The sequence below is a fragment of the Mustelus asterias genome, chromosome 18 (genome assembly GCF_964213995.1).
Source record: "Mustelus asterias chromosome 18, sMusAst1.hap1.1, whole genome shotgun sequence".
Classification (NCBI taxonomy): domain Eukaryota; kingdom Metazoa; phylum Chordata; class Chondrichthyes; order Carcharhiniformes; family Triakidae; genus Mustelus; species Mustelus asterias.
Genome location: NC_135818.1, coordinates 33,441,550 through 33,461,498, shown reverse-complemented (window position 1 = coordinate 33,461,498; position 19,949 = coordinate 33,441,550). Strand labels below are relative to the sequence as shown.

General features: G+C 41.9%; 1 protein-coding gene across 9 annotated transcripts in view; it reads left to right on the top strand.

Moving 5' to 3' along the window:
• The window catches only part of heatr5a (HEAT repeat containing 5a), a 196,638-nt gene extending 180,564 nt beyond the window's left edge, over positions 1-16,074 (top strand). For 8 of the 9 annotated variants that reach the window (XM_078233685.1, XM_078233687.1, XM_078233681.1 and 5 more), the window contains 4 exons: positions 7,618-7,842; positions 12,124-12,275; positions 13,809-14,022; positions 14,726-16,074. In XM_078233685.1, coding sequence (XP_078089811.1) covers positions 7,618-7,842; positions 12,124-12,275; positions 13,809-14,022; positions 14,726-15,048 — 914 coding nt within the window. In that variant the 3' untranslated portion in view covers positions 15,049-16,074. The remainder of the gene's footprint in view (positions 1-7,617; positions 7,843-12,123; positions 12,276-13,808; positions 14,023-14,725) is intronic. The other variant, XM_078233688.1, reaches the window with a different exon arrangement.
• The last annotated feature ends 3,875 nt before the right edge of the window (positions 16,075-19,949 follow it).

The following is a 19,949-nucleotide window of genomic DNA, read 5'->3' as shown; positions in this document are numbered from 1 at the left end:
ATTAAGAAGGCAAATGGAATTTTGTCCTTCGTTGCTTGAGGGATGGAGTTTAAAAACAGCAAGGTTATGTTGCAGCTGTATAAGGTCCTGATGAGGCCACACCTGGGGTACTCTGTCCGGTTTTGGTCTCCTTACTTGAGAAAGGATGTACTGGCACTGGAGGGGGTGCAGAGATGATTCACTAGGTTGATTCCGGAGTTGAGAGTGTTGGCTTATGAGGAGAGACTGAGTGAGTAGACTGGGACTACATCATAGGAGTTTAGAAGAATGATGGGGGGATCTTATAGAAACATATAAAATTATGAAGGGAATAAATGAGATAGAAGCAGGAAGGTTGTTTCCATTGGCGGGTGAAACCAGAACCAGGGGGGCGTGGCCTCAAAATAAGGGGGAGCAGATGTAGGACTGAGTTGAGGAGGAACATCTTCAACCAAAGGGTTGTGAATCTGTGGAATTCCCTGCCCAGTGAAGCAGTTGAGGCTACCTCATTGAATGTTTTTAAGGCAAAGATGGATAGATTTTTGAACAGTAAAGGAATGAAGGGTTATGGTGAGCGAGCGGGTCAGTGGAGCTGGGTCCACGAAAAGATCAGCCACAATCCTTTTAATTTGCGGAGCAGGCTCGAGGAGCCAAATGGCCTACCCCTGCTCCTAGTCCTCCTGTTGTTATAGAACATAGAACAGTACAGCACAGAACAGGCCCTTCGGCCCACAATGTTGTGCCGAGCTTTATCTGAAACCAAGATCAAGCTATCCCACTCCCTATCATCCTGGTGTGCTCCATGTGCCTATCCAATAACCGCTTAAATGTTCCTAAAGTGTCTGACTCCACTATCACTGCAGGCAGTCCATTCCACACCCCAACCACTCTCTGCGTAAAGAACCTACCTCTGATATCCTTCCTGTATCTCCCACCACGAACCCTATAGTTATGCCCCCTTGTAATAGCTCCATCCACCCGAGGAAATAGTCTTTGAACGTTCACTCTATCTATTCCTTTCATCATTTTATAAACCTCTATTAAGTCTCCCCTCAGCCTCCTCCGCTCCAGAGAGAACAGCCCTAGCTCCCTCAACCTTTCCTCATAAGACCTACCTTCCAAACCAGGCAGCATCCTGGTAAATCTCCTCTGCACTCTTTCCAGCACTTCCACATCCTTCTTATAGTGAGGTGACCAGAACTGCACACAATATTCCAAATGTGGTCTCACCAAGGTCCTGTACAGTTGCAGCATAACCCCACGGCTCTTAAACTCCAACCCCCTGAGGATTGGAGGATAGCGAATGTGGTCCCGTTGTTTAAGAAGGGTAGCAGGGATAACCCAGGAAATTATAGGCCGGTGAGCTTGACGTCCGTGGTAGGGAAGTTGTTGGAGAGGATTCTTAGAGACAGGATGTATGTGCATTTAGAACGGAACAATCTCATTAGTGACAGACAGCATGGTTTTGTAAGAGGGAGGTCGTGCCTTACAAATTTGGTGGAGTTTTTTGAGGAAGTGACAAAAACGGTTGATGAAGGAAGGGCCGTGGATGTCGTCTATATGGATTTCAGTAAGGCATTTGACAAAGTCCCACATGGCAGGTTGGTTAAGAAGGTTAAGGCTCATGGGATACAAGGAGAAGTGGCTAGATGGGTGGAGAACTGGCTTGGCCATAGGAGACAGAGGGTAGTGGTCGAAGGGTCTTTTTCCGGCTGGAGGTCTGTGACCAGTGGTGTTCTGCAGGGCTCTGTACTGGGACCTCTGCTATTTGTGATATATATAAATGATTTGGAAGAAGGTGTAACTGGTGTAATCAGCAAGTTTGCGGATGACACGAAGATGGCTGGACTTGCGGATAGCGAAGAGCATTGTCGGGCAATACAGCAGGATATAAATAGGCTGGAAAATTGGGCGGAGAGGTGGCAGATGAAGTTTAATCCGGATAAATGCGAAGTGATGTATTTTGGAAGAAATAATGTAGGGAGGAGTTACACAATAAATGGCAGAGTCATCAGGAGTATAGAAACACAGAGGGACCTAGGTGTGCAAGTCCACAAATCCTTGAAGGTGGCAACACAGGTGGTGAAGAAGGCATATGGTATGCTTGCCTTTATAGGACGGGGTATAGAGTATAAAAGCTGGAGTCTGATGAACGTATAGAACGCTGGTTAGGCCACATTTGGAGTACTGTGTCCAGTTCTGGTCGCCGCACTACCAGAAGGACGTGGAGGCGTTAGAGAGAGTGCAGAGAAGGTTTACCAGGATGTTGCCTGGTATGGAGGGTCTTAGCTATGAGGAGAGATTGGATAGACTGGGGTTGTTCTCCTTGGAAAGACGGAGAATGAGGGGAGATCTAATAGAGGTGTACAAGATTATGAAGGGGATAGATAGGGTGAACAGTGGGAAGCTTTTTCCCAGGTCGGAGGTGACGATCACGAGGGGTCACGGGCTCAAGCTGAGAGGGGCGAAGTATAACTCAGATATCAGAGGGATGTTTTTTACACAGAGGGTGGTGGGGGCCTGGAATGCGCTGCCAAGTAGGGTGGTGGAGGCAGGCACGCTGACATAGTTTAAGACTTACCTGGATAGTCACATGAGCAGCCTGGGAATGGAGGGATACAAACGATTGGTCTAGTTGGACCAAGGAGTGGCACAGGCTTGGAGGGCCGAAGGGCCTGTTTCCTGTGCTGTACTGTTCTTTGTTCTTGTTCTTTGGTGCTGCCGAACTACATTCGAGGTGATGGACGTTGAAGTCCCACATCCAGAGTACATTCTGCGCCCTTGAGCAGTGCTTCCTTCAAGTGGTGTTTTGTATATTCTTCTAAAATGTGGAGATCAAAACTGCACTCGTTATTCCAGACGACTATGACTCTGAGCTGTTCTGCCATTGGTGGCCTCCTCATCCTCATCTGTTTCAGAATCCCCGGAATTGTCAGGGGCTTTTTCCTCCTCCCCAGAGGTTAGACTTCTGCCCATGATGTTGCCATCATCGTTTTGTATGTTCTGCTGAGCAATGTTGTGCAGCATGCAGTACACCACTACATGTTTTGATACCCTTGCTGGGACACACTGCAAAGCTCCACCTGAGAAATTGAGGTACCTGAAGCGCATCTTAATTGCCTACTTGATAGTACTCCTGGTGACGATATGGCTGCTGTTGTAGTGGTGTACTGCATGCTGCAAAACATTGCTCAGCAGAGGAATATACAACACGATGATGGCAACATCATGGGCAGAGGTCTAACCTTGAGGGAGGAGGAAAGAGCCCCGGCCAATTCCGGAGATTCTGAAACAAATGAGGATGAAGAGGCCACCAATGGCAGAGCAGCTCAGAGTCATAGTCGTCTGGAATAATGAGTGCAGTTTTCATCTCAGTTGCTCTGCTTCAGTTTGTGGATTCTTAAAGGGGCTCATTATCCAACATCTTAAGGGGTTGTCCTTGTCCCCTACAAACCAATCACAGATCTGCATTGGTAGCTGAAATAGCTGCTTGAGTTGGGAACTCCTTGGCTGAAAGGCATCGTGGCAGCTGCTTGGGAACTTTGCACATATATGAAAGAAAAGCTTGAGGTGATCACAAACAACCTGTACCATCGATTGAGTGGAAGAACTTCCAGTTGACAAAGGAGTCTGCATGTTGAGTTGGGCCCTTTATGGCAACATGAGTACGATCAACAACACCCTTGGGCAAAGGCAGTGGCACTGTACATGTGCAGTTAAATGTGGAAATCAGGAAGTTGTTTCGAATTTTCTGTTCCTCCACAAGCTTCACTATAACAGTATCTCACTGAATGTCTTGGCATTCAAATATAGGTCATGAATTTGCAGTACATTGATGATAGATACCCACTTAAAAACAAGAAAAAGACTAGTTCATTTAAGTGAAAGTAAATTCTTAGCACTGGTAGTTTTAATTACTGCCACAAACTCTTTAGCACTGAAAATTTACTTTTATAAGTCTGGAATATCATTCCTTCAGATTTTATTTCCTAGAAATTTTAAAAATTAAAACAAAACATGCACTTTTACTTCTCCTGCCACATTTGTCCTGAAATGCACCTTTCTTTCCCTCTTGACATTGAATTTCACCAGCGTGGCGAAAATAGTGGAACTACCTGAAAATCGTAAGTCCTGTCCCAGAACATGATACTTCTCATTAACATACGGTGTTTCACCTATGTATTTTATGGAGGCAGGTAGTCATATAAATCAACAGCTGCCTCCACTCTAGTCTGAATGTGGTAGCCTAGGAGTATGGAGCTGCATTAGAGTTTAATTAATTGCTTGTTAGTCTGATTTCCCTATAGGTTGGCTCTTTATGTTCCACATTTAACTGCACATGTACAGTTGCCAAAAGTTATGGCACTCTTGTTTCTGAGATGCCAACCGAAGGGCCTATTTCCATGCCATAAACGTCTGACTCTGACTCCCAAGTATGTTGGCAGTCATCAAGCAGAGGCAATTGTGCTGAAGTTCACAGCATGGAGTGCAATTGCATATCAAATGATGGCAAAGTAGCTATTGCCAGATGACCAGTAGGACACCCAAAGTTCTGCATCAAGGATACTTACAAGTATAACATGGAGGTCCTAAATGTCATGTTTTGCACCTGGGAAATACTAACTGATAACAGGAAAATAACAACGTGATATGTGAGCTGGCATACACCATCATGATGATAAGTGGTTACACAGGTTGGCTATCCACGCCAACCGCAATAATAGCAATCTGCAGGAGAATCCGCTTCTTACAGATTGGTCTCTTCGGCTGTCAGCAAAAATGCAACATATATAGCAACCCCATCCTCCACAGATTTGATTTCTTGCATGTCCATCATCTTGCACAGATAGAAGGATGCCACCAACATATATTTAAGTATTGAACTTTTGCATATCTCCTGCAATGTGCACTGTGGAATTGTTGGTCAATTAGTTGCTTGATACCTTCCCTAACTTTGCTGTCTTTAACTATAAGCATTGGGATGTTTGATCATTGTCAAATAATGATCAAAAACAGGAATTATATATTAGCCAGCCAATGATAGCCTGTAATGTATCGTGGGTTTATATATGGGAATTAAGAGTTTTTGATTTTTGTCATGAGAGTATTACTTTGTCTTTTTCGGTAGGGTCATGTCTCATGAATCAGTTCTGTTGAATTATTGGTGTTTGATGGTGTCCCAAATTATCTTGTCTTCCAGCAAAGCCATCTGAAAATAAGAAAATGAGACATTGATTATAATCACCACAAGATATCTGGTTTTATTGATCAGATGCTATTTTTATTTTCTGATTTTTCACACCAGTATATTGCTAGCAGCAATTATAAAAATCTGTTTTAAGAAATCGAAGTACCTTGTCAAATAAACAACTAGTCCTCCACAGTGGGACATAATTTAACATATGATAGTTTTAGTGGCTAAGGGACCATGATGGAAGTCAAAGAGCTTCAAGAATATTTTTGTAGCAAATTTAGAACTGTACTTCCAGTTGTTTAGAACATAGAAAAACTACAGCACAAACAGAGCCTTCGGCCCACAAGTTGTGCCGAACACATCTCTACCTTCTAGACCTACCTATAACCCTCCATCCTATTAAGCTCCATGTACTCATCCAGGAGTCTCTTAAAAGACCCTATTGAGTTTGCCTCCACCACCCCTGACGGCAGCCGATTCCACTCGCCCACCACCCTCTGTGTGAAAAACTTCCCCCTAACATCTCCCCTGTACCTACCCCCCAGCACCCTAAACCTGTGTCCTCTCGTAGCAGACATTTCCACCCTGGGAAAAAGCCTCTGAGAGTCCACCCGATCTATGCCTCTCAACATCTTATACACCTCTATTAGGTCTCCTCTCATCCTTCGTCTCTCCAAGGAGAAAAGACCGAGCTCCCTCAGCCTATCCTCATAAGGCATGCCACTCAATCCAGGCAACATCCTTGTAAATCTTCTCTGCACCCTTGCAATCTTTTCCACATCCTTCCTGTAGTGAGGCGACCAGAACTGAGCACAGTACTCCAAGTGGGGTCTGACGAGGGTCTTATATAGCTGCATCATTATCCCCGGACTCCTAAACTCAATCCCTCGATTGATAAAGGCCAGCACACCATACGCCTTCTTAACCACCTCCTCCACCTGCGGGGCAGATTTCAGAGTCCTATGGACCCGGACCCCAAGGTCCTTCTGATCCTCTACCGTACTAAGAGTCTTTCCTTTTATATTGTACTCCTTCATCCCATTTGTCCTACCAAAATGGACCACGACGCATTTATCTGGGTTGAAGTCCATCTGCCACTTGTCCACCCAGTCTTGCATCCTATCTATGTCCCTCTGTAACTTCTGACATCCCTCCAGACTATCTTACGATTCTATGTCAACAATTCTTGCAAATATTAACACACTCCATGCTCCCCACCTCCCAAAAGTAGTAACATGCTCTTGCTTTTCCACAATTTATACCTTCAAAAAACTGTTAATTACCCGAAACAAACTGGGTCAGAACTTATTTTGTTGACATTCAGCAACAAAAATTTGTTTTTGTTAGTAAAATCAGAAAGCTGATAACATTGTGAACCCATTGATTTACATTAGATAACTCTGGTTATAAATTGATCTTGCCACCAAGAAGTTGATGTGTCGTTGCACTCCATTTTGTTTGAATGTCTTACTGGAAAATACAACTTATAAATTCAGTGAGTGTAATACGGAGCCTACTTTTAAGCACTTCATAGGCTGCTTTGTTAGAGGACATGGGTTCGCAACTGTAAGCTTATAAATGGAGGTCCTGCTCTTATTGATGACCATTCGGCTCGGAAGTTATTTCCACTTCAAGTCAAAAGTTTGAATTTGAGTCCCGCTTGGAGAATTTGAGCCTATAACCTAGGCTAATGCTATTGCAGCCTTGATATTGCATCGTCAGAGGTGTGCTGTCTTTCCAAAGAGGAGCTAAACAAAGGCTCTAAGTATCTTTTCAATTGATGCAAAAGATCCCATGACACCATTCAAAGAACAACAGAGGAATTCTTAATCTCCTGGCCAGCATTTATCCTTCTGCCAGCATTACTGAAACAAATTAATTGGTCATGATGTTGATTTTTATTGTATATGAAACCTTGCTCTGATTTGCTGTCATATCTGTAGTGAACACATTTCGAAAGTAATTTCTTCACATTCTTTGAGGTGACTGGTAGCTGATAATTTCCACAATAGTATCGATAATCGAAGCAACTCCTCTAGATTGTGCTCATATACCTGCAAGAGTCCCTAAACTCATTTAAAAAGTTCCTGAATCTGCACCTTATGTGCTGTAAGTTACAGGGCTATGGGCCATATGTAGAAAAATGAGATTAGAAAAAGCACCTGAGTGTCTTTGGTTCAGCATGGACAAGATGGGCTGAATGGCCCCCTTCTATGCTGTATCATTTCTGTGGTTTCTTCGAGTAAGGACAATATTGGTAGAAACTTGAGGCAGGTCCCCACCATTTGTCCTTTGAGTCAAATATTACAGGGAGATGGGAGTCAAGAAGAAATGGTCCTCAAAAAATATGAAAGCATTATAATATTGTTTGAAGGTTTCCTACCATCTTTATTTTGCAATAATTTTTCAATTCATTGAAAATGCTCCAATTTTTTTTTTTACAGGGAGCATTTCGATTCTTCCCACAGTCCTTTATCTTATCATAGGAGTCCTTAAAGAAACTGCAGTGAAAAAGCTTGATGGCTGTGTGTCTTTAACAGTTGGAGCAGCACTGCAGGCATTGAAGACTGTTGTCTCCTCTCCTATGGCTCGAGCAGAGAAAAGCCAAGCTGCATGGACCAAGCTTCTCCGTAGTGCTCTTGTAACAATTTTGGAATTTTGGAATCCAGGTAACAGAATTTGAACTCCTCTACATAATAAACTATACCTTACATAGCTTACAAGAAAATTGCCATTTGCTCAAGGGAAAAAAATTGTTGCTAATAACTAAGGGTAACAAGAATGTGGAGTATATAGTGTCAATAATGTATAAAAATGTCTCAATGTTTCATAAGATTACAATAACTTCCATTTATTTATGAACTTAAAAATCATAAAATATCCCAAGATTCTTCATTAGAACATCAACAGAGCCACCAATAAGGAGCTTTAGGGCACATGACCAAAAGATTGATCAGGGAGTTAGGTTTTTAGCAGCATCTTAAATGAAGCAAAAGAGGGAGGCATAGAGGTTTGGGAGGAAATTCCAGAACCTTGGCCTAGAGTAGCTGACCAATCGTGGAATAATTAAAATGAAGGGTGCTCAGGAGACCAGAATTAGATGGGCCCAGATATCTTGGAAGGATGTCAGACTGGAGGAGATTACAAAGATAGAGGGGTAAGGCCATGGAGCAATTTGAAAACCCAGTCTGAGAAGCCAATGCATGTCAGTGAGCACAGGGATGATGGGTGAACAGGACTGGGTGTGAATAAGGACACAGAGCAGACTTTGGATGATCTCAATTTTATGGAGGAAAATGGGACACCAGTCAGGCGTGTCTTACGAGTCCAGAGCTAATAATGGCATGAATTAAGTTTTCAGCAGCAGAAGAGCAAAAGGGGAAAAAATTGGGTGATACACTTATGGAAGCGGACAGGCTTAGTGATAATGTGGATGTGTGTTTGGAACCTTATCCAGAGCTCGTATATTGGTGCTCAGGCTGCAAATAGTCTGGTTCAACCTCAGTCAGTTGAAATAGTTGGAATGGGTGTGTAGGGATTGGCGTTTGTGCTGGGGATTGCTATGACAATGTCTTTGGTCTTAGCAATAATTTAGTTGGAATAATTTTCCGCTGATGCAGTACAAATAAAAGTGACAAATTAAAGACCACGAAAAGGTCAACACAGGTGGTGATGAGATCATTCTGTGTATTGTCGACATACGGAATGGAAATTGATATTGATGTTGCTGAGTGACAACATGTAGTTGATAAATGGGATGTGGCCAAGGTTCAGTCCTTGAGGGACATTGATTTTATGGATGATGCATTGTAGAGATCAGGATAGATTGAATATTTCAGTGTTTGGTCTGATTCGTAACTCAGGTTCTACAGCGTGTGCCCATAAACAGCAAGACCTGGACAACATTCAGGCTTAGAACAGAATCATAGAATCCCTACAGTGCAAAAGGAGGCCATTTGGCCCATCGAGCCTGCACCAACAGCAATCCCACCGATGCCCTATCCCCGTAACCCCACGTAGATACCCTGCTAATCCCTGTTAACAGAGGGCACTTTAGCATGGCCAATCAACCTAACCTGCACATCTTTGGACTGTAGGAGGAAACCGGAGCATCCAGAAGAAACCCACGCAGACACGAGAAGATGTAAACTCCACACAGTCACCCAAGGCTGTAATTGAACCCAGGTTCCTAGTGCTGTGAGGCAGCAGTGCTAACCACTGTGCCACCATGCCAGCCACAGCTTGAGCTGGTAAGTGGCAAGTAACATTCATGCCACACAAATGCCATGCAATGATTATCTCCAATAAGAGAGAATCTGACTATCACATCATGATACTCAGTGGCATTCCCATTGCTGAATCCTCCATCAACATCCTGAGAGTTACTATCGACCAGAAACTTAATTGGACCAACCAATAAATAGTGTGGCTACACCAGCATATCAAAGTGAAGGGATTCTGTAACAAGCAACTTCCCAAACCTGTCTGCCATCTCTGAGGGCACAAGTTCAAAGTGGTGAAATAGTGTATACTTACCTGCATGAATGCAGTGCCAGCAACACCCAAGCTTCATGCCATCCAGGATAAAGTAACTTTGACCTCATACATCACTTCAAATATTCACTCTCTCCACCAACAGTGCATAGTGGCACTGCAGCAACTTGCCAAGTGTCCTTAAAGAGCATGTTTCAAACCTGTGACCTCCACTGCCTAAAAAATCCAAAGATGTACAGGTTAGATTGATTGGCCATGCTTAATTGCTCCTTCGTATCAGGGGGACCAGTCGGGTAAGTATGTGGGGTTCTGGGGATAGGGCCTGGGTGGGATTGTTGTCGGTGCAGGCTCAATGGGCCAAATGGCCGCCTTCTGCACTGTAGGAATTCTGTGAAGAACAGGGCAGCAGGCACGTGGGAACCCTACCATTTGCATCACATACCACCTCAAATTGGGAATACATATATTCCATCATGGTTTCTGTTTCAAAATCCTGGAACATTTTCCATAACAGCACTTTGGATGTACCTCCACCACAAGGACTGCAGTGATGTAAGATATTCAATACCATCTTCCCAAAAGTAATTAGGAGTGGACAATAAATGCTCGCCTTTAAGCTGCACTGCTGCACAACAGTCCCATCAAATGCATTATGGCAGTGGACATGATGGCCAACTGAGATTAACTGCAACTCTAGCCCAAAAGTATAGAACTGGCAGACTCCCCCACAACAGGAAATTAATGGACAGGGTCAAGCCTAACATCATTAATCAGGTGAAATTAACTGTTGAATTTCATTTGCAGAGCCCAAAACTATGTCAGTCTCGGGCCACTCACCAATTCCCTCACTGACCACCCACTCTCGGCTCCTCTCTGTCCTTCTCCCAAGACACGTTCACAGCAAGAATTCATAGAACTATAGAACCATGCAATGCAGAAAGAGGCCATCCAGCCCATCGAGTCTGCACCAATTCTCCAAAAGACCACCTAGGTCCTCCCCACCACCTATCCTCGTAACCTTATGCATGGTTAATCCACCTAACCCACACATCTTTGTACTAGGGGAGAAAACTGGAGCACCCAGAGGAAATCCATGCAGACACAGGGAGAATGTGCAAACTCCACGCAAGGCTGGAATAAAACCCAGGTCCCTGGCGCTGCAAGGCAGCAGCGCGGACCACGAGGCCACCATGCTTCCCCAGGAGGGTGAATTGGCGAGCTGAGAAGATAGGGATGGAGAGTGAAGCAGTGATTGTGGGGTATGGTTGGGAAGGAAAGCAGCAAGTTAGAGGATCAGGGAAGGAAGTGGCAAGCGGGAGGATCGAGAGGAGAGGCAACAAGCAGAAGGGAGGTGCCTATAAGGAGAGAGGCAGTGAACTAGAGTTGGGAAGCAGTGAGCATAAAAGAAGTTTTAGTTAGGAAGTTAAGAGGATTTTGGATTCATACTCACCATTCAGTTGCAGCTGATTTTGTGCAATTATGAAAGGAAGATTGATCTGAAAGACAATTGATACATTAAAACTACAAGGGCAATTTTTGGGAATTTGTGAAAAATTTTGGATTCCTGTCCCAGATCTCCAAATATTCTAATAACTCAAATTTACAGTTAACTTGTTAACATCATTGTGACATCCTAATTTGTGTTGAAAATTAGTGAGTGAAGGGATTGCTGCCAAGCTTCCTTCGTATCCTTATTGTATGCTTCCAATAGATATTCCCCTTTGTATCTCCTTTTTCCCTTGAGTATTTTTGACTGGTATTTCCTTTTCCTGTTTGCATCTCAGAAATGCACCAAATTTTCACATAGCAATAACAAAATTGTTTCCATTTAATTGAATTCTCTGTTTTTACAAACATGTTGTTAAACTATATTTTTTTCTGTTTGTCTTTTTGTTGCTGCATTATTGTAATTGTTGTAATGGTCGGTGCAGACTCGATGGGCCGAATGGCTGGGTTTCTATGATTTCTATGAAATTTTGTCTTTTGCTTGTTAGCCAGGTCTTTGAGTTATTTCCTTCATCTCCCATTCCATACCTAAGCAATGAAATCCTGCTTCTCTTGTCAGACTAGATGTTCAGTTAGTCCATGTCAATCCAGGAAAGGAGGGTGCCAAAACTAATTAAGTGCACAGTCCTCTATTTTCCCCCCAACCACATAATGGCAATTGAACTATGCCCTGACATATTTATTTTATTGTTGTTGACAGTGTGAAAAAGTATGGTTGATCCAGTGTGAGGTAGAATTTGGCCTGCTTCACTGTCAGCAAAAGTGTTCTCATCTTGCACATAAATAATATATTGGTTATCCATAGGTAAAGGGTCTTGCTTGTGCCAAAGATTGTGTCTTTCCTACCCCTCAGCACCACCCTACCCCCACAAAATCACCTTTGAGTTAAAACGAATTAAACTCCTTGGTTGTAGCTCCCCCTATCTAAATTTTCTGTTTTTTTTTCTTAGAGAAAACTCAGTCAGAACTGGATGAAGTGAGCATGCTAACTGCCATTAGTATTTTCTTGATGTCAGCAAATCCAGAAGTCATATGTGTACAGTGCCTTGAGAAAAAATGTATCAACAGGTTTAAAATAATCCTTAGTTCTAAAAATCCAGTGGTAAGTATTCTGGTAGATGTACTAAAATTCTCTGTGTCATAACTTAATCTGATTTATAGTTGAAATCAACTAACAGGCATTATCAAAGATGCATTTTACCTGTCTACTTCAACCCATACAGACCAGAGGATCCAAGATTTGAATTGATGTTGAATTAGGTTATCTTTGTCAAGTTCACAAGAACTTCACTAAAGGTCTGCCATTTTTGCCTGTGTCTGAATGATTCCAGAATTCTTTTGTCTGTTAAACTACCAAAAGACCAAAGTGGTTTGAGGGAGGGTGAGTTAAAATCACCTCAGCACCCTGAAATAGTCAAGTGGAAATGAACAAGATTTCCTGCAAGAATAATCACTCAACAGAAATGCACATGTCTAGATGTTAGCTGATATATTCTTGACTGTAATTTGCCTTACATTTCTGATGCTTTACCATCCTTGTTAATGCTTGAAAAATTAACACGATATTCCTGGAACAATGCCCAAAGTAAGCATTTTGACAAGAGGAGGAGAGAAAAAATTTCGGCAAATCTTAAATGAAGCATATTTATGAATTTAGCTTATTAATTTTCGGCTTTTGCACACCTTATCGATTTAGAAAATTAAGTACTTTATTGCCAGAAAATTTGATGAAGGTGAAATTCATGCAGTGGCTTATTTGTTAATTCACTGTATGCCGCATATTAAGCCACATGAACCAAAAAGTGATCAAAATCAGTCAGTGTCTTTACTCTTGACAGCAAACTAGTGACAAATAAAATCATGAGGAGGAAAAATAGAGTAGATGGCAAGGAACTGTTCCCACTCAAAAAAGGATCAAGAGTGAGAGGGATTTAAAGTGATTTGCAAAAGAAGAAAATGTAATGAGAAAAAAGTTTTTCACACGAGTGGTTCAGGACTGTAAGCGTGCTGTAAGTGTGGAGGCGGCAGGTTCAACTGAGGCATTCAAAACAGCATTAGACGATTGCTTAAATAGAAACAATGTTCAGGGATAGAGGGAAATGGCACTATGGCATACCACTCATTTGGAGAGCCAATGCGGACACAAAATGCTAAATGGCATCCTTCTGTGCTGTAACCATTCTGAGGTTCTATGACCGCGACCCTTGTTGGAAAATATATGTGAATACGTCAGCAAGGACTTGGATGTCCTTGATGATTGAATTGCTTACCAAAACTCGCGTTAATCAATCTCTCCTAAGCTTTGGGTAAGATGGCAGGGGACAGATGGTCCTCCAACCCCAGCCTCAATCAACAACTTCAGGAGAAGAAAAACAGGAAGGAATTAGCGGTATCAGCAGACCTTTACTAGTTAATATTGGCGTATACGTGTATAGAAAGGTTGTAGGCAGAAATTTCCATCTGTCGTTTTCGTAAAGTGAAAACAAGTGATCATCCTAAATCGACTTAACTTTTAACATAAAATCTGTTATTATGTATCATAAGTCCTACCTTTTCCAATTGTATTCAGTTTCTCAGTATTTATATTTTCCCTATGTTTTCTCATTTTTAAGATCTTGTTCTTTTTTCATCTCAGATGCTGATGCATTGCTACAAGTTGCTTCAGTCAGTATTTCAGCATCCAAATAGGGCTGTATCCACACCTTATATCCACTCCCTGACTGTTTTAATTGTGGATAGGTTACGAGAAGTGGAAAAAGAAAAGCCACGCACATATGCAGAGTTGCAGGCAGTGCAGGAAGGGATGAAAACTTTAGAGACTTTGGTCAGCATGGCTGATGAACAAAACCGTAAGTGTTTTTACACAGTTAACTTTGGACTTTTATTAACAGTTGAGAATTTTCACTTTCGGTTTATAGTTGAAGAACCTTAATATTTAACTCATTTTTAAAGTGTTTTAATTATCTCTGTGTCCGTTAAGCTTCTTCTGCCTCAGCAGAGGGAGTGAATGCTGAAGTTCTCTGCTAGTGCCCTCTTTGGTTGACTGCCAGGAAGCATGAGATACCACTTAGATAGAGAATCTTCATGCAATTCTTCCCTCCCTTGAATCGGTGTCTGAGAAAGGGGAGACGAAAAAGATAACACAGCTACTTTAGAGCACTGACTCCAGCTCTATATCTCGAAATTTAGTTTTTATATTCACCCCCCACAAGAATTTTCCTTGAATAAGAATATTTTTTCCTCACCCATTTGGCTATCATGCTTTAATTTATGGAAAATCTCAGCAGGTCTGGCAGCATCTGTAAGGAGAGAAAAGAGCTGATGTTTCGAGTCCAGATGACCCTTTGTCTAGCTTTGACAAAGGGTCATCTGGACTCAAAATTTTCTGCTGAGATTTTCCAGCGTTTTCTCTTTTGGTTTCAGATTCCAGCATCCGCAGTAATTTGCTTCTATGCTTTGATTTATTTCCTGTTGTAGTTCAATTTTACAACGACTGAATACATTTATACAGATTCAATTTGTGTAAATTTGAACTTTGTTTATATATTTCAGGAGTTCATTTGGTAGTCTTGCTTCTACCAATGCTAATATCTTTCCTTTTGGATGAAAATGTTTTAACATCTGCACCAAGTCCAGCCAAGAGTTTACATGAGTTTGCCCTTCAGAACCTGATGCGAATCGGCCCTCAGTATCCGTCCATTTTTCAAAAAGTAATGGGTTCTTCACCAACGATGAAAGCAAGGCTTGAAGGTGCTGTTAAAGGTAACCAGGAGAGTGTCAAAGCAAAGACAGCAGCTGGACAGTCTAAATGTCTTGGAAAAACGTCCCCCAGCATTCAACTCAAGACAAATTTTTCTAATTTCGAAGGGCTGTGAACCAATTATAACAAACTGCTCATAACAAAATGCCTACCATGCTAAACCAAGTGAAGGAATTAAAATTGTAGAAAAGTTGAGAAAGAAATCTTATAGCATATTTTATCCAGTCAAAATGTCTTATTTCAGCTTATGACAGAGGGCTAAAGTTGTAGAGCAGCTTGCGTATGGGTTAGCATTACAAAACCTGGTAAACATCACATTTTAAAAAAATTAGCATTTAATTTTTAAAATTCATATATATAATTTTAAACATTTCTTTTGCTGATTTTAATTGCTAATTCATTCAGTTGAAATCTTAAAACAACTATTGTGTACTCAGTTATTGTAATAATCTAAGGATTTGGTATAAAAGTCCTTGTTAACCAGGAATTGATCTCCAAGCAAACAAATATAACCAGAGGAGTAATGTTAAAGGGAATTTTATGCAAATATATTTTTCTTTAAAAGGTTGCCCTCCTATTGCCAGAATTTGCATAAAACCTAATATAGCAGTGTTATTAGTATGGCCCACAACACACATTTCTAACTAATAACTGCTAACTTCTTAAATGAGCTCCAAAGACAATTGCACTATAACACTATTATTTTTTTAAATAAACAAGTTACCCAAATACTCAATCTCTTTTTAAAAATGTACTCTGGATTCTATTTTAAAAGAAGCTTAGGTTTAATAAATTTGTAACCATAAATTGTTTACTGAGTATGGCTGTTGATGATACTCAGTTGTGTTTGTCAGTAATAATGTCATTACACACTTGCGTATGGTATTCTTCATGCCACAGTAATCTTTATACAGAAGGACTAATTCCAAAAAATATACATACAGAAAAGCAGCCTGCGAGCTGCCAACTGGCGAGTTTAAGTGCTTTAGCTTAACTGAAGCTCTGAAGTACTGTACTACTCATAAATGACTTAGATGTTATGTACATAACACAATTGTAAATTCTACAGAATAACCATGTATGTTATTGTTACATCTTGCTTTTGTAATTTCACTGAAATAAAACTAATTTCTTCATGTTGTCTGCTTTGTTGTTCCTAACTTTTGCCCCCAACTGAGGTTATTCCATACCTGTCCACAGGCCTAGCTGAAAATGGCAACAATCTATCTTTCGCAGTGCTTTTTTTGTTCCTTCTGCCAGTTTTTTTTAATATTGTATTTTCCTCCTTATGAAGGTTCTGACTAGCATGGTATATACAATTTCACAGGTACTAGTGGCCATTCCAAATGTGGGAGTTTAAATAACAGATTTTGATGGATAATTTTCCCCTGGTGAGCCACGAGAAATTAGTTTTGTATTGTTTTAGTTTCAGGCCCTTTGGATCTATGACTATTTATTATCCCTAGCCCAGGAGCACTGGTATAGGTCATACTCCCAATTTTATTCTAGCTTTACTTGCAAACAGCACAGACCACAAATCAAGCCTATGACTTTCCTGGACTGCATGACTATCAAACAGTGCAAAATTTACCAATTCAACCGGGCAACCATTTTGGCAGCCCACATGTAGTCCCAGGGGTCTTTTCACCAGTTGATTTGTTTTAGTGTTTTGCCCTTTTTAAGGATTGTGCCTTGTTCATGTCGAGCACCTGTCCTGGACTGTAAAGAACTGAGAACATGTTACTATCTCAGGAATTGTGTGGCTCTTTCACAATTGAAAAACACTTCTGAGCTAGAATTTACAATATTTAAAATACTTTGTGCCCTGTAAAGTGAAGGCTGGCGGGCAGAACATAGAACAGTACAGCACAGAACAGGCCCTTCGGCCCACGATGTTGTGCCGAGCCTTATCTGAAACCAAGATCAAGCTATCCCACTCCCTATCATCCTGGTGTGCTCCATGTGCCTATCCAATAACCGCTTAAATGTTCCTAAAGTGTCTGACTCCACTATCACTGCAGGCAGTCCATTCCACACCCCAATCACTCTCTGCGTAAAGAACCTACCTCTGATATCCTTCCTATATCTCCCACCATGAACCCTATAGTTATGCCCCCTTGTAATAGCTCCATCCACCCGAGGAAATAGTCTTTGAACGTTCACTCTATCTATCCCCTTCATCATTTTATAAACTTCTATTAAGTCTCCCCTCATCCTCCACTCCAGAGAGAACAGCCCTAGCTCCCTCAACCTTTCCTCATAAGACCTACCCTCCAAACCAGGCAGCATCCTGGTAAATCTCCTTTGCACTCTTTCCAGCGCTTCCACATCCTTCTTATAGTGAGGTGACCAGAACTGCACACAATATTCCAAACGTGGTCTCACCAAGGTCTTGTACAGTTGCAGCATAACCCCACGGCTCTTAAACTCAAACCCCCTGTTAATAAAAGCTAACACACTATTGGCCTCCTTCACAGCTCTATCCACTTGAGTGGCAACCTTCAGAGATCTGTGGATATGGACCCCAAGATCTCTCTGTTCTTCCACAGTCTTCAGAATCCTACCTTTGACCCTGTAATCCACATTTAAATTAGTCCTACCAAAATGAATCACCTCACATTTATCAGGGTTAAACTCCATCTGCCATTTTTCAGCCCAGCTTTGCATCCTATCTATGTCTCTTTGCAACCTACAACAGCCCTCCACCTCATCCACTACTCCACCAATCTTGGTGTCATCAGCCCCTCCTCTAAGTCATTAATAAAAATCACAAAGAGCAGAGGACCAAGCACTGATCCCTGTGACACTCCGCTAGCAACCTGCCTCCAGTCTGAAAATTTTCCATCCACCACCCTCTGTCTTCGATCAGATAGCCAGTTACCTATCCAATCGGCCAACTTTCCCTCTATCCCACACCTCCTTACTTTCATCATAAGCCGACCATGGGGGACCTTATCAAACGCCTGACTAAAATCCATGTATATGACAACAACTGCCCTATCTTCATCAACACACTTAGTTACCTCCTCAAAAAATTCTATCAAATTTGTGAGGCACGACTTGCCCTTCACAAATCCGTGCTGACTATCCCGGATTAATCCGCATCTTTCTAAATGGTCGTAAATCCCATCTCTAAGGACCTTTTCCATCAACTTACCAACCACCGAAGTAAGACTAACCGGCCTATAATTACCAGGGTCATTTCTATTCCCTTTCTTAAACAGAGGAACAACATTCGCCACTCTCCAGTCCTCTGGCACCATCCCCGTGGACAGTGAGGACCCAAAGATCAAAGCCAAAGGCTCTGCAATCTCATCCCTTGCCTCCCAAAGAATCCTAGGATATATTTCATCAGGCCCAGGGGACTTATCGACCTTCAGTTTATTCAAAACTGCTAGTACATCCTTCCTCCGAACATCTACTTCCTCCAGCCTATTAGCCTGTAGCCCCTTCTCTTCCTCAAAAACATGGCCCCTCTCCTTGGCCCCTCACAATACATATAATGTGAAAATGGTTTTGGAGGAAATTGATGGGATTGACGGTGGATAAATCTCCGGTTCCTGATAATCTTCATCCCAGAGTACTTAAGGAAGTGGCCCTGGAAATAGTAAATCCATTGGTGGTTATTTTCCAAAATTCTTTGCACTCTGGAATAGTTTCTACAGATTGGAGGAGAGCTAATGCAAGCCCATTATTCAAAAAGGGAGGGAGAGAGAAAACAGAGAACTATAGACAAATGAGCCTATCGATGGTACTGGGGAAGTTGCTGAAGTCTATTATCAAGGATTTCATAACTCGGCAGTTGGAAGGCAGTGGTATACTTGGACAAAGTCAGCATGGATTTACAAAAGGGCAATCATGCTTGACGAATCTATTGGAAATTTTTGAGGATGTAACTCTTAGAGTTGACCAAGAAGAACTAGTGGATGTGGTTAATTTGGACTTTCAGAAGGCTTTTGACAAGGTCTCACATAACAGATTTCTATGTAAAGTTAAGGCACATGGTATTGCAGGTAAAGTCTTGAGATGGATAGAAAGCTGGTTAGCAGATAGGAAGCAAAGAATTGGCATAAATGGGTCTTTTTCTGATTAGCAGTCAGTGACTCGTGGGGTTCCACAGGGATCTGTGCTAGGACCTCAACTGTTCACATATTAATTTGGAAGAGGGGACTGAATGTATTATCTACAAATTTGCAGATGATACGAAGTTGGGTGGGAGGGTGAGCTGTGAGGAGGAGTGTGTGAGCATCTGCATGGCAGATGCAGTATAATGTGGATAAATGTCAGGTTATCCACTTTGATACCAATAATAGGAAGACAGATTATTAATTGAATGGGTGTAAATTGAGAGAGGTGGATACTCAACTCGACCTTGGAGTCCTCGTGCATCAGTTGCTGAAAGTAAGCGTGCAGGTACAGCAGGCAGTAAAGAAGGCAAATGGTATGTTGGCCTTTAAAGTGAGAGGAATTGAATATAGGGAAAGGCATATTTTGCTTCAATTGTATAGGGCTTTGTGAGGCCACACCTGGAGTACTGTGTGTAGTTTTGGTGTCCTTATCTGAGGAAGGATGTCCTTGCTTTTGAGGGACTACAGCGAAGGTTTACCAGGCTGATTCCTGGGATGGCAGGTGTGTCATATGAGGAGAGATGAAGTCAGTTAGGATTATATTCACTGGAGTTTAGAAGGGTGAAAGGGGATCTCATAGAAACTTATAAAACTCTAACAGGGTTAGATAGAGTAGATTCAGAAAGAATGTTCCCAATGGTGGGGGAGTCCAGAACTGGGGGTCATAGTTGAGGATAAGGGGGTAAACCTTTTAGAACAGAGGTGAGAAATTTCTTCACCCAGAGGGTGGTGAATGTGTGGAATTCACTACCACAGAACGTAGTTGAGGCCAAAACATTGTGTGATTTCAAGAAGAAATTAGATATATCTCTCGGGGCTAAAGGGATCAAGGGAAATGGGAGGAAGGGAGAGATCAGGATATTGAATTTGTTGATCAACCATGATCAAA